The sequence below is a fragment of the Haliotis cracherodii genome, unplaced genomic scaffold (assembly GCF_022045235.1).
Source record: "Haliotis cracherodii isolate W230 unplaced genomic scaffold, xgHalCrac1.p SCAF_4, whole genome shotgun sequence".
Lineage (NCBI taxonomy): Eukaryota > Metazoa > Mollusca > Gastropoda > Lepetellida > Haliotidae > Haliotis > Haliotis cracherodii.
Window position 1 is genome coordinate 35721640 of NW_027266297.1, and position 15469 is coordinate 35737108.

The window sequence follows — 15469 nt, forward strand, 5'->3', positions numbered from 1 at the left end:
CAGTTATCTCGTGGGGATGTGTGTATCTACAAAACGACCTTGACATTTATAACAGCCTGCTGACTGTACGCTCATTCAATCCCAGTCCCTGCCGTGGTAACATTCGACTGTCACTGCGCCGTCCAGAATGTCGTCGTTTGCTCCCACATCATCTAACTCTGGTCCTGCAGGTGCGCAATATGCCAAGTATGATGCACCTGACGCCGAGTTTTTCCCAGGTACGTTGTTCAATCTGAGTTTGTAAGTTTAACTCTACATTTACCAACAGCAGGGCTGCTATTTCAGGGCTGTCAATCTTGAGCTTAAAGAAAAGTATGAAATGCATTGACATCGGTATGAATATTTATTTATGAAGTAAGGATATGTCCTCGCCACGTGAATTAGCTTTTCATGTAGCCGAGTAGGCTGGGGGCTGATCGCAGTTGAGCCAAGCTGTTATTGCAATACGGCCTGAGAAACCCGATATACGGGCGGCGACAAATGACGCCTGCAGATGTGTACAAGCTTATCTGGCATGAGAAACAAACGAGACTCTGAGTTAGAATTAATGATGTAAACTGGACGATATAATCACTTCTCGTGATAAGGCGTGTAGGTGATCCTATTCTACTCGATGACATTCAGCCTGTCAGTGATTAATTATCATACTATGTGCACGTGGAAATTTCGGGCAGATTGTTATCCTAACAATAACCTATTCTTGTCATAGGAGCCTAAGAAAATGTGCCTCTTGCGGTCACGTTGCTGTATTGTCTGTGCCACAAAGCGATCTTAGCGTTAGACTCCTATTACATACAGTGACACTCAGATAGTTTTGTGGAACTGGTCCCAGGTTGACCAAGTGTCATCCCAACTTGGTTCGAAGCTGTCAATCATGGTTTGTCTGGTCCAGACTCGAATACTCAATAAAACACACATACAGTACCCATGACTTCACGAGAAGGGTGTGCACGAACATTAAGCTCTCTTTTGTTTATTTGTTTGTTTATTGTTTAACGCCTCATTCAGCAGTATTCCAGCTAAATGACGGCGGTATGTAAATAATCAAGTCTGGACCAGGCAAACCAGTGATTGATATCATGAGCATCGATTCACGTCAGCAAGCCTGACTACCCTATCCCGTTAGTCGCCTCTTACAACATGGGTTGCTGAAGACCTCAGCCAACCTGGATCTTCACGGGTCCGTTGACCCGCTATTGACACGTTGCGAATATATAATTACGTGTTCACCAGTACAGAGACGTATTTTCGGGGGGAAATGTTTGTGTGACAATAACAGATCGGCCCAACGACTGCCGAAGATACAGGGTAATTATGACGTAACAAGCAAATGACGTCACGGTGTTTATACAGCCCGACCGACTTGTATTATGAAAATAAATAAATTTTGCTCTACCCCCATGTACTTGTAGTGTAATATAGTGTAGTTTTGTCCTGAACTATCATAGATAGAGCACGACAACGCCCATTGTTTTGTTTCACCTCTCCAGTAAGTTGCTCTTCCTCCGCCATGTTTGTGCCGCGGCGAGGCCATGTCACGTCATTTCACGCCCAGACCCGTGAAGATCCGGGATAGAATTGGTCTTCAGCAGTACAACCCATGCGTGCCGTAAAAGGCGACTATGCTTGTAGTGAGAGGCGACTAACGGAATCGGGTGGCCAGACTCGCTGACTTGGTTGGTGCGATCGATGTTCATGATGTCAATCACTGGGTTGACTTGTCAAGACTCGATTACTTACAGACCGCCATCATTTAGTTGGAATATTGCTGTGTGAGGCGTTAAACAACAAACGAACAAAACAAACATGTAGGAACGGTAGCACTCCATTTCATCATGACCTGCAGTTGGGTGCCCACGACACAGGAAGACACAGACACAGAAATGTACCCCACGTCTCGACGGGGCATGTACAGTCTTGACGATTACCTTGAGGCTGTCCCCATATCAACGTTGTCAGGGTAGAGGGTGCAGATATAGAACTGTATCAGGGCCATCCTAGCGATAACGACAAGTACTTTAATTATTACACGGCAGTAGTGGCAGGTTACTCTGTTACTAATGGCAAGTTCAATGTCGGAACACAGCTTCACGTTACAAGGCCACGCTGGAATTATATGATATGTAGTGAGTGAGTGAGTATTGTTTTACGCCGCTAAGCACTATTGCAGCAATATCACGGCGGGGGACACCAGAAATGGGCTTCACATATTGTACCCATGTCGGGAATCGAACCTGAGTTTTCGGTGTGATGAGCGAACGCTTTAACCACTAGGCTACCCTACCACCCCATATGATATGTAGATACCCATCTTCATCGAAGACCGCCTCCGTGGCGTAGTGGGTAGAGCGTCTGCCCGGACAACGGAAGTTCGGTGGCTCGACTAAACCTTAAAAGATAGTACGAGTTTTTATCGCTCGGCATAAACAATGATAAAGGTGATAAAACAAGGAATGGTCGACCCGGATGCAGCGTACTGTGTCTGAGTAAGGTACCCATGTTAAACTACGCCATGGTATCTCGTGACTAGAACTAAAAAAACAAGTACGTGTGTAGAACCCTTGAACCTACAGTGGACTTAAGTGTACTACAATTCATGAGTGGGCGGAGCTTATGTGACCACGTGGCACCCGTTCAAGACACGCTTTGTTTAGCGGGTTACAGGCCGGCAAAGCCACATTTCGAAAATAGATAGCCCAAATTGACGTGGCTCTCGCGGCAATGGTTATGGTTGCGTGATTGTATAATGTGGCTCTCGCGGCTATGCTGTCAAAACATGCTTTGTGATTCTAACAGGTTACCGTATATAACAAAACAAGTCTCGTTTTCTCATTTTTTATTCAACAAGGATAACACATTCATCAAAACTTTATATTGATGAATAGCATATGAATATCATAATGGATTTAATGGCATTACTGCAGATTAAGGAGGTCGCCCACGTGGTCAGCATATTCCATCTCACTCAGGTGTTGGTTCAGGAGCTGGATCTTGAGGGACGCAATACGTGCATCGATTGCCTTGTACTTCTTTCTTCGTGAAGGTTCTGACCACTGGTGAGAGAGTCTCAGGACTGCAACCTCTTTGAGTGACTGCTCCCGCTGAAATAGCTTCACTACCTCGTAGATGTTCGGGTGGCACTTCTTGGCAAGTTTCTTTATCTTGTTGTGCCACCCTTCCAGGTGATTGTTGGTACAGTGGCCTTGGTTTTCGAAATGGTTCCAAATCTCTGGCATGAAGGCCCCTCCTTGAACCCAACTGGTTGTCACGTAGTCCATGAAGGCAGTCACTTTAGGGCCAGCAGGAGAGTCAGCAATGGCATCAAGCCACACATCATCCACTTTGTCACGAGGTACTAGAGGGAGGGCAGCAGCTCTTCTCACCAGCTTCTTCACCTCCTCATCTTCCTTAAAGTCCATCACCAGACCTTCTTTCTGCACCCTCCTCCAGATACATTGGGTGAAGTGAAAGAAACACCCTCTAACTAATGTCCCAGGAAATACATCAGTCACGGCATTGTGAGCTGCACGTTTAAAGTCCAACTGAATTGTAAGTGGGGCAAACTCTAGACCTCCTCTACTAGCAAAATCGCATAGGTACTGAAACATGTTGACATAACACTCTTTTTTTTCGATTGGACAACAAACAGTAAACTAATGGAAACATATGGCCAAACACCTCAGAATGTAAACAATAAATCTGATCAAACAACTTGGGACAGGCATAAAATGTACCATCACAAAATACAATGTCTGCAGTACACTCATTTAAAGGTATCTCTAAAGAACACCACGCTTAGTAATTTAAATGTGGGACACTCATATAAAGGTATCGGTAATCGGATTAATTGATTACCCGCTAGAATAGGTGAAATGCACTCAGCTGAAAATGTGGCTCTACCGGCAATAGCCATTTCTGAAATGTGGCTCTCCCGGCTAGACACCGTTTAGCGTGACTTAAGTTTGGTAATAAGCTTATAAAGGGGATTTATTATGCGGATAATTCTACACCGCTGCTTGAAGATAATGTTATTTGAATGTTACAGAGTTACAGTACGAACACGTTTATAACGAACTGACGGATATAACGAACTTATTTTTTAGTCCCTGCCATTTGATGTATATATGCTGTATATAATGCTTATAACGAACTACGGTTTTTACGAACTCAAATTAGTGGTCCCTCTGAGTTCGTTATAACCGTAGTTAACTGTATTTGGAGTGAAAAAGAGTGTGTCTACTTACGGCAAAATATTATGTGTATAGATGTAAAATTCTTGAAAAGATCTGTACATTTAATAACTATGTTAAGGAGCTATAGAGTTTCATGATCAAATTATTAAAACAAACATCAACATGGTCCATATAATGATAAACTGAATATCAGAAGCTCTGCCCAAGTAATGTCTAGTAAGCCTACACATACTATGACCCGTTATACCAGTCACGTGTTCCTTTAGGGTCTGGTGCACAATCGTGGCACCTGATATGAATAATATTTTAAAAGTTTAAAAAAGGAGAAGAATGCACCAGCTTTGTTTAGCGTTAGCGATAACTATGATCTCATTTTAATGAGATTGGGACAAACTGTATTCTGCTGTTATTATTCTGACTTGGGTCATATTGGTGTGGGGGTACAGGTGGCCCAGTCGTTTAAGGCGCCGAAATTCGCTTGGACACGCCAGAAACCTATGATTGTGGGTTCGAATCCCGGTTCGCCCCGATTATATTTCTAGCTTTGTTAGCATAATATCTGTGCTCGTGGTTTTCACCGAAGTGGTAAACGTCCAAGACCTGCACCACTTCGGGCTTTCCTCCCACATTAAGCTGACACGCTGTGATATAACAGGACTACTGTTAAAAGCAGCCTTAAATCCAACTCACTCACTCACTCATATTGATGTTGCTATTGTTGGTAGTTATCAGAGCTGTAGTTCGTATTCCACGTGTAAGCCTTGGCAATGTCTTTACTGGACACCATTATTGAATTTCATGTATTTTAAGCTCGGCAAAATAGCTAATTGATAAAGGCTTGATACATAAGATGCATGCCTGTCGTCCGCGGAATACAAGCTTTATGAGTGAGTGAGTGAGTTGGGTTTGACGCCGCTTTTAACAGTATTCCAGTTATATCGCGGCGTGTCTGCTTAATGTGGGAGGAAAGCCCGGTCTCAGTGGTGCAGGTCTCAGACGTGTGAAACCCACGAGCACGGGTATGGTGCTGACAAACCTAGAAACATAATCGTGGCGAACCGGGATTCGAACCCACAATCATAGGTTTCTGGCGTGCCCAAGGGACGCAACTCTGCTCAGCGAATCACGGCGCCTTTGACGACTGGGCCACCCGTGTCCCCACAAGATTTATGAGTATGTGCAGCATGAAAGGTCACAACGTTCACAGTGACATGGCGCCAGATTGCACCACACGTGTCTTTTGTTTCTTGACCTACATTGAAAACGCGTTCCCACCATCACCATGCAGGGGCGGTCGGGTAGCCTAGTGGTTAAAGCGTTCGCTCGTCACCCCGAAAACCAGGGTTCGATTCTTCACATGGGTACAATGTGTGAAGCCCATTTCTGGTGTCCCCTGCGGTGATATTACCGGAATATTGCTAAAGGCGGCATAAAATCACACTCATTCACTCATCGTCATGCGAATGAGCGCGGGATCCATTATATGTGTGTCCTGGTTAATGAGTGAGAGAGATCGGTTTAACGCCGCTTTTAGCAATATTAGTAATATTGAAGCAAGATCAGGGCGGTGAAATTGATTTCACACATATTGTTTATACCATGCAGGGAATCAAACCCGGCCCCTGTGCGTGACGAGCGAACACTTTTACCACTAGACTAACCCTCCCCTTTGGATAATAACTTGTATACAAATGTCCATCTTGAAGAGCTACGTCGTTAATTAACACAGAGGTGTTCTTATTATGCCTCACCTATGCTGGTCCTATACTCCGATGGCATGAGACGTTGCTCATAGCAACCAGACTCGATTATTTACAGACAGACCCCATATAACAGAATATTACCGAGTACTGGGTTAATCAACCAACCAACCAACAAACAAACCTGCTAAATCAACCCAATCAAATTCCACCTAGAGACAATAGGATGGGCAGTTATTGTTAGGAGATGGAGACAGTGACGTTTAGTTTGTAGTAACCGTAGTTCGTTATAAGCAAACATACAGCATATACACAACAAATGGTCGGGACTAAAAAATAAGTTCGTTATATCGGCCAGTTCGTTGTAAGCATGTTCGTTATAAACGTAGTTTACTGTACCCCTTCCGGGAAGGTTAAACACATTAGGACCTGTTCGGCGCCAGAATCCATGTCGGATGCTACATTCGGAATTAAAGGAAATGATCCGGTTATGCTGGATAGCGGCTCAGTGTAATCTTATCACAACGACTCTCGTCAGATTACAAAAACGCCATTCATTAATCTTGAATCTGTCTCCCGCTGACGTGAGTTCCCAGAAGAAGACCCTTGACATTCAGGATATCTCACGATATTGAACATGTGGCTACTGATAGTCTTGGACTGGGCTGTCACTTGCGATATCAGTCATATCCCAGCATGATTGATTGTCTATCTCAAGGAGCAGTTCACATAAGGACAAAGGGGGCGGGGTAGCCTAGTTAAAGCGTTGTCTCTTCACACAACATAACCGTGTTCGAATCCCAACATGGTTACAATGTATGCCCCCATTCTTGATATCCCCCGTCATGATGTGGCGAGAATATTGATCATTAGCTCGGAAGGGCAAAACCACACCAAAGGCCATCGTTACATTTACGAGTATCTAGAATCCTGCCAAACATTCGATCTTATTTTCGCTTGTTTATTGTAAACGTCGCACTCAGCCATATTCCAGGTTTATAAGCGGAATGTAAATAATCGAGTCTGGGCCAGCCATTCCAGTGATTGATATCATGAGCATCGATCCACGCAACTGGGATACGATGACATGCATCAACCAATTCAGCGAGCCTGACCACCCGATCCCGTTAGTCGCCTCTTACGACAAGCATAGTCGCTTTTTACGGCAAGTATGGGTTGGTGAAGACATATTCTACCCCGGATCTTCACGGGTCTCGATCTTATGATGTCGCTTAGCAAGAAAATCTCGTTCCTCGGTTTAAATAAGTCTCGATCATATTTGTCTCAATCACTGTCGTATTTATTATTCCTAGAATTTTCAACCTCACATTTTTTTCTTAAGGCATTGGGAATATAGAGTTCAAGCCTGATGGGGGCCCAGCTGACACCCTGGTGTATAAACAGTATAACCCCTCCGAGGTAAGTATACCCCACATCTGGCCATGGCTTAGTCTTTTGGTTCATGTTCATGATTCCTTATAAATTTGATCGTTACAGTGACACGAAGCTATGCAGTAACTTCATAAAACATTGACGCACTCCCCTAAATGGTAATGTGTTTTATCATCCAAAACTGGCTCCCACAGGAGATATCGTTTGGGTGACATCAAGCGATATCTATATTATTGATATCGCTGCAATGAAATTGCATCACAATGCTTTGCAGACCATTGTGACGTCACTGATTACCATGATGTCAAAATCAAATGACATCTGCTACTGACATGACTTAAGCTGTTAGCAGTACTTTTAACACTTGAGACAATGCATATTACTGTCTACAAACTGCAAAAGTTGGAAGGATGAAGTTGGGTGATAAATAGAATCTCACCCTCGTGTCTTTTGATATCAAATATACCAATACTCGTTGATAAAAGTGGTAAAACTTCTCGGCAAGCCTGTGAGTTTTTCCGCTTTTATCAACTCGTGTTTATCATCCAAAATCTAGCTTCCATAGGAGATATCGCTACATTGAAATTGCATCACCATGCCTTGCAGACCATTATGACGTCATCGGTTACAATAATGTCACAATCAAATGGCATCACTTATCTCTATGCCCTGAAGCTGGTTAGCCGTACTTTTTACACTCAAGACACTGTTTATTTCTTTAAAAAACGTTATTTTTTTTGTAAATAAACATTCGACGATAAAAGTTTAATACTCCTCGTCATGTGTTGTTTCTGTAGACTGTGCAGGGGAGGACGATGGAGGAGTGGCTGAGGTTCTCCGTGTGTTTCTGGCACACCTTCAGAGGGACAGGTAATGACCTTGTTTCAGGCGTGTCTGCTACATTCCACACAGAGCCCATCATTTCACTATTAGATCGACCGCCTCCGTGGTCTAGTGGTAGAGCGTCCGCCCGGAGAGCGGAAGGTCCGAGGATTGATCCCCGGCCGCGCCATGCCAAAAGACGTTAAAAGATGGTACTTGTTGTTCCCCTGTCTGGCGCTCGGCATTAACGGGTTAAAACAAGGACTGGTCGGCTCGGAGTCTGTATACTGTGTCTGAGTGGGGTATTCTTATTAAACTGCGGCATGGTATGTCAGCGGGCTAGCACTATAAATCGGCATCAGTCCGGACTAGTACAAGCAGCCACACGCACACACGTGCATGCACGTTGCTATATTAGTGCAATAATCTTAATAATAATAATAATAATAAAACGCGACGTTAAACCCCATTTCACCTCACCTTACTATTAGATTATGTATATTCAAAGAATAACCTACGAGCTACCTGGAAGTACGGTTAATATGTCCCAATTAAACCCTTTGCAATGAAACTATTTGTGTGAACTTAAATCAAGTAAAAACCTAATGCGGCGTTTTAACCCTCATTAAATCATTGATGTCAAGGCGCTGACCCGTTTGGCTTCCCGACCTTGAACCGACCTTGGGATGACGGCTCCGACACCATCGCCAACGCCAAGAGGAGGTTGAGAGCAGGATTCGAGTTCTTCTCCAAACTTGGGGTCAAATACTGGACCTTCCATGACAGGTAAACATGAACGCACTCCAGCTAATGTGTTGTGTTGAAATGTTTCCTGAATTATTATTTATGGCAACCATAATTTCTCTTGAGATAATACCTGGCCTCTGAAGCCGCAACGGGCGATGGGTAGCTGACTGGTCAGACAGACCCGTCACGCAGTTTTGTTCCCAATATGGATACAATGTTTAAAGCCCATTTGTGTTGTCATGTAGCTGGAATTTTGCTGAACTTTACTATAACAATCTCTCATTGAAATGCAACAAGCAGCGTCGATTATCTTATTACATCGTTGTGTAACTGTCGATTGCAATCTTACTAGACTTTTCAATGGAGTCCTCTGTTTCTTTGCATAATATTATTTGTCTCGGTACATGCAACCACATGAATAAACAAACATTTCTCGTGTAGAATCATTCAGCAAGTGTCGGTGGTATGTTAGACATTGATCAAAATGAGATGAAGGTTTTACATAGATATCCCAAAAGATAAACGGAAGTTTAGGATATATGTAAATAAAGAAGGCTGGTGCTTAACTTTATTGCAGGCGTGTACATAATGTACATATTTAGGGTACACGTGCATTTTACCGGATATCTATCCACCATGTTTGTTTGATGGTGCTAATAAAGCCGCAGGCTATTTGAAAATTAAAAAAACAATTAATAGATATCGAAAATAGGACCCGAACAAATAACTCGAAAATAGACGTTCCATAATGGCGTGCGATAATATCATTGACATCCATCGGGGCCACATTCAACAGATATGTCTTGTGTGGAGTGTTCATGTACTTTGGTAACTAATGACTACAGTTACTAACGAATGTCTTTAATTCAAGCATGTAAGGCCGGACAAGCCCCTAAAACCCCTTCATTTTAGCAAGGCGGCCAAAAATGACGTCTGGAACATGTAGAAAATGTTACTAAGAAAGGATATTCCTAACCATTATGGCGGAAGGTGTCTGGTAAAATGCAAAAGCCGTGACCAGCAATAGTTTTGATCTAGTATTGATCTACTTTGATTTGACTGTGCTTTGTTGTTTCCATAGTAACGCCAGGCTTCCCAGCTCGCGGGTTCAGAGATTTCAGATTCGCCCCAGAAACCATCAGCGGTCTGCTAACACCATACCTATGCTCGCATCAACACTTTCTGTTTTCTACGGACACAGACGCCCTGATATAACTGACATACTGTTCCACTCGACATACACCAACCCCCCCCCCCCCGCCCCTACTATCTAACCTGATCATACACTGCCGCCCCTCTTCCAGGGACATCGCCCCTGAGGGAGCCACTCTGGAGGAGTCCAACAAGAACCTCGACGAGATCGTCGACCTGGCCGAGCAGCTGCAGAAGAAGACTGGAGTCAAACTGTTGTGGGCAACCTGCAACTTGTTTGCCCACCCTAGGTAATAAGCATGGCAACCTGCAACTTGTTTGTCCATCCTAGGTAATAAGCATGGCAACCTGCAACTTGTTTTCCCACCCTAGGTAATAACCATGGCAACCCGCAACATGTTTGCCCACCCTAGGTAATAACCATGGCAACCTGCAACTTGTTTATCCATCCTAGGTAATAAGCATGACAACCTGCAACTTTTTTGCCCACCCTAGGTAATAACCATGGCAACCTGCAACATGTTTGCCCACCCTAGGTAATAAGCATGACAACCTGCAACCTGTTTGCCCACCCTAGGTAATAAGCATGGCAACCTCCAAAATGTTTGCCCACCCTAGGTAATAAGCATGACAACCTGCAACTTTTTTGTCCACCCTAGGTAATAAGCATGGCAACCTGCAACTTGTTGGTCCACCCTAGGTAATAAGCATGGCAACCTGCAACTTGTTTGCCCACCCCAGGTAAAAAGCATGACAACCTGCAACTTGTTTGCCCACCCAAGGTAAAAAGCATGACAACCTGCAACTTGTTTGCCCACCCTAGGTAATAAGCATGACAACCTGCAACTTGTTTGCCCACCCTAGGTAATAAGCATGGCAACCTCCAACATGTTTGCCCACCCTAGGTAATAAGCATGGCAACCTGCAACTTCTCTGCCCTCCCTAGGTAAAAAGCATGACAACCTGCAACTTTTTTGCCCACCCTAGGTAATAAGCATGGCAACCTCCAACATGTTTGCCCACCCTAGGTAATAAGCATGGCAACCTGCAACTTCTCTGCCCTCCCTAGGTAAAAAGCATGACAACCTGCAACTTTTTTGCCCACCCTAGGTAATAAGCATGGCAACCTGCAACTTGTTGGTCCACCCTAGGTAATAAGCATGGCAACCTGCAACTTGTTGGTCCACCCTAGGTAATAAGCATGGCAACCTGCAACTTGTTTGCCCACCCCAGGTAATAAGCATGACAACCTGCAACTTGTTTGCCCACCCTAGGTAATAAGCATGGCAACCTGCAACTTTTTTGTCCACCCTAGGTAATAAGCATGGCAACCTGCAACTTTTTTGTCCACCCTAGGTAATAAGCACGTCAAGCTGCAACTTGTTTGTCCACCCTAGGTAATAAGCACGGCAACCTGCAACTTGTGTGTTCACCCTAGAACTGAACTCGATTCACCAAGTGAGTACAATGTATGAAGTCCATTTTTGGCGTCTCCGTCGTGTTAGTGGTAAAAACATAGTGCCTCGTATACAACATACACGCAGAGTTAGACTGACACCTGTGGACAGTAAGTTATGTATCTCTGTTTGTTTGTTGTTTAACGCCGAACTCGGCAATATTCCAACTATAGGACGGCGGTCTGTAAATAATCGAGTCTGGACCAGATAACCCAGTGGTTGACATCATGAGCATCGATCCACGCAGTTGGGATACGATGACATGCATCAACCAAGTCAGCAAGCCTGACCACCTGATCCCGTTAGTCGCCTCTTACGACACGCATAGTCGCATTTAGCGACAAGCATCGTCGTCTTTCACGGCAAACATGGGTTGCTGAAGACATATTCTTCCCCGGATCTTCACCGGTAGTTATGTATCAGCTCGTTGCATGATGTCATCTGTTGTTTACACAACGCTTGTAGGCAGTACAGTTATGGGACAGAGTTATTTACATGTAGGTTGTTTTTTTCATATCAAACACCACCCGGCATGAGTAGTTAAACGTCATCACCTGGGCGTCTCCTCTCTTAGCTAACGGGGGCACGGGTGGCCAAGTCGTCTAAGGCGCCGCAATTCGCTGTGCAGAGTTGCGTCCCTTGGGCTCGCCAGAAACCTATGATTGTGGGTTCGAATCCCTGTTCGCCCCGATTATGTTTCTAGGTTTGTCAGCATAGTGCCCGTGGGTTTCACCGAAGTGGTAAACATCTGAGACCTGCATCACTTCGGGCTTTCCCACATTAGGCTGACACACCGCGATATGGCTGGAATACTGTTAAAAGCGGCGTTAGCTCACTCACTCACTTTTGGCTGACAGTTGTGTTTTACAAACGACATCTCGAAAAAATATCTCACCATATTTGGTTAATGGACAGTAACTCGCGAAAGACAGGCGCGTCGGGGTAGCCATATGGTTAAAGCGTTCGCCCGTCACGCCGAAGACCCGGGTTCGATTCCCCTCTTGGATACAATGTGCGAATGTTATTCCCGGTGTCCCCGTGATATGGTTGTAATATTGCTAAAAACGGCGAAAAGCCATACTCACTCACTCGTGAAAGACAGATCAGTTTCTTTACACGGCTAAATCGGTCGTTACTAAATAGATCAACGGTGACAACACGCCCCTGGTACATCCACGTACATTTCTGTCGCCAGGTACATGAACGGCGCCAGCACCAACCCCGATGCCCACGTGTTCGCATTCGGGGCAGCCCAGGTGAAGAAAGGCTTGGAGGTCGCAAAGAGACTCGGGGCTGAGAACTTCGGTAAGTATGCAGTGATTCTTCCATGTGTTGAAGAAGTAATATGGAATTAGATTCGTGCCCTCATACGGGCAGAGAGAGGTCTTCAGCAAACCATGCTTGCCGTAAAAGGCGACCATACTTGTCGTGAGAGGCGACTAACAAGATCGGGTGGTCAGGCTCGCTGACTTGGTTGATGCATGTCATTGTATCCTAATTGCATGGATCGATGCTCATGCTGTCAATCACTGGATTGTCTGGTCCAGACTCGATTATTTACAGCCTGCCGTCATATGGCTGGAATATTGCTGGAATATTGCTGAGTGCGGCGTGGGGCGTTAAACAACAAACAAACAAGCAAACAAACAAACATACGATACACTTTGCCCCTTTCGCCCAGCAGCTCTCATTCCATGTGTTGGGCTCAGCCAGTAAACTGGTATAAGATTGTCGCCTCGTTACAAACGATGCACTGTACAATTCAGGTCTATACGTCAATGTCTTGGGATGCACGCTGTACGATGTTGATCTTTGTGTCATCCCTTTGCTTCTGTCTCAGTGTTCTGGGGAGGACGGGAGGGTTACCATAGCATCCTCAACACCAATGTCAAGGCCGAGGTCACTCACATGGCAAAGTTCTTCAGAATGGCTTCAGGTACGATATAAGTCATATTTTCATAGTTATTAAGAATAATGGTTCAACGATGAATCGCCAATGAGATGGGTTAGCTGTCTTCTCATTGTAACTCCATAGAGGAATCTGGGTTCCCACCAACCTATGCCTGTCACCGAGACAGAATGCATCCGTGGGACGACTCCGTGTCATCGTACCCGACGGCGCGGGAACTCTCTCATAATATCAATCACTGGTTTGTCTGGTCCAGACTCGATTATTTACAGGCCGCCGTCATATTGCTGAGTGCGGCGATGAAAAACAAATTATTTATCTCCAATTTTTATGTAATGACTCAACTGTCCATTCAGATTCTATAAGCACACCCACACCCACACCCACACCCACAACCACACCCACACTCATACCCACATCCACCCCCACACCCATACCCACATCCACCCCCACACTCCATCACTTACATGCCCGTCTATTTTGCAGATTACAAGAAGAAGATCGGCTTCACCGGGACATTCCTGATTGAGCCCAAGCCCAAAGAACCTACCAAGCATCAGTATGACTATGGTACGTTTTCCATGGAAACTTGTTGATAATTTATGTGAATTTATAATTCATTAGTTCCCATATCATCAATACGCCTCGTACTGCATACGCTATGCTAGTGGTATCCCTGTCAGTGTTTTGTGAACTTGATGTTTCTGCAAAAGTTTATGGAGAAATTTCTAAAAATGTAACATTGTAAAATTGTAACAAATGCGATTCTATACGCAACCTTTTTCAATGTTAACCCAGTCATGTATCATTAACATCAGGCAATATAATTTTGAGTGGCAGTTCTAAAACGCATGTATATGTTCTAGAATGAGATGGTTTAATCATCAAAAAAATACTTTACTGCTACGGTATGATCAAGCAATCTCTCCTCGGAGAATATGACTTAGTGAAATTGAATCACAATGCTTTGCAGAACATCGGTTTCCATGACGTCAAAAACAAATGACATCACTAATCTCTCTGCTATTGAAGCTGGTTACCAGTACTTTTACGCTCAAGACACAGCTTATGACCTTTTATAAACTGAATTTTGGATGATGAATAGAATATCACCCTCGTGTCTTTATTATGATATATATGAACACTCGGCAGGCCTCAGAGTTTTGAACTTTTATCGAGGCGATGCAATTCGCTGTGCAGAGTTGCGTCCCTTGGGCACGCCAGAAACATATGATAGTGGGTTCGAATCCCGGTTCGCCCCGATTATGTTTCTAGGTTTGTCAGCACCATACCCGTGCTCGTGGGTCTCACAGAAGTGGTTAACGTCTAAGACCTGTAGCACTTCGGGCTTTCCTCCCACATTAAGCTGACACGCCGTGATATAACTGGGATACTGCGGCGTTAAACCCAGCGGCTTTAAACACAGCTCACCCATTCACTCACTCACTCACTGTTAATGTTAGATAACAAAAGACGCTCTGGTGAGATTCTCTCAATATTCAACGACTTACCACGTGTGTACTCTGTGTTTGCAGACGCCATGACAGTCATTGGCTTCCTGAAGAGCTTTGATCTGGACAAGGAGTTCAAGGTGGGTTCTAGATACACTACCAGTCTACCAACCATCACACAATCTGTTATTTGTTTGTAATCGATGATAGAAAAATAGTGGCTGGGTAGCTTAAACACACCACCAGAAAGTACGACGTTACAATTCAGTTACATAACGTTTCATATAGCCGCGACATACCATTGATACGAAAACGCATCGTGGATTCTGACTCTTGATAAGTAACACATGAAGCATATGTCCAGGTATGACAACGTGAATGAGGATTCAAACTCAAACAACATTGCAATGTTGACTTGCATTCTGGCCTCACTACCATATACCAATTTTTTTTCCCGACAGTTCCTGATTTTTCCCCCCAAATTCCACTATGCGGTTCCATGTTCTGTGTTGGTTTTTAGGGACAAGGAGTGTTTGAGACTATATTTTTCAGTCCAGGCTTCAAATCATACCCCATGTTTTCTCTTTTCGAGAGCACCTGGTGTCATCACAGATTTTCAGTGACCCATTCATATAATTTTCATCAG

General features: G+C 44.3%; 1 protein-coding gene across 1 annotated transcript in view; it reads left to right on the top strand.

The window, feature by feature from the left end:
- LOC139480356 (xylose isomerase-like) overlaps positions 1–15469 on the top strand; it is a 20985-nt gene continuing 5516 nt past the window's right edge. The window contains exons 1-9 of the mRNA XM_071263419.1: positions 1–218; positions 7236–7312; positions 8083–8155; positions 8752–8893; positions 10159–10296; positions 12659–12768; positions 13304–13399; positions 13859–13942; positions 14908–14963. Coding sequence (XP_071119520.1) covers positions 128–218; positions 7236–7312; positions 8083–8155; positions 8752–8893; positions 10159–10296; positions 12659–12768; positions 13304–13399; positions 13859–13942; positions 14908–14963 — 867 coding nt within the window. The 5' untranslated portion in view covers positions 1–127. The remainder of the gene's footprint in view (positions 219–7235; positions 7313–8082; positions 8156–8751; positions 8894–10158; positions 10297–12658; positions 12769–13303; positions 13400–13858; positions 13943–14907; positions 14964–15469) is intronic.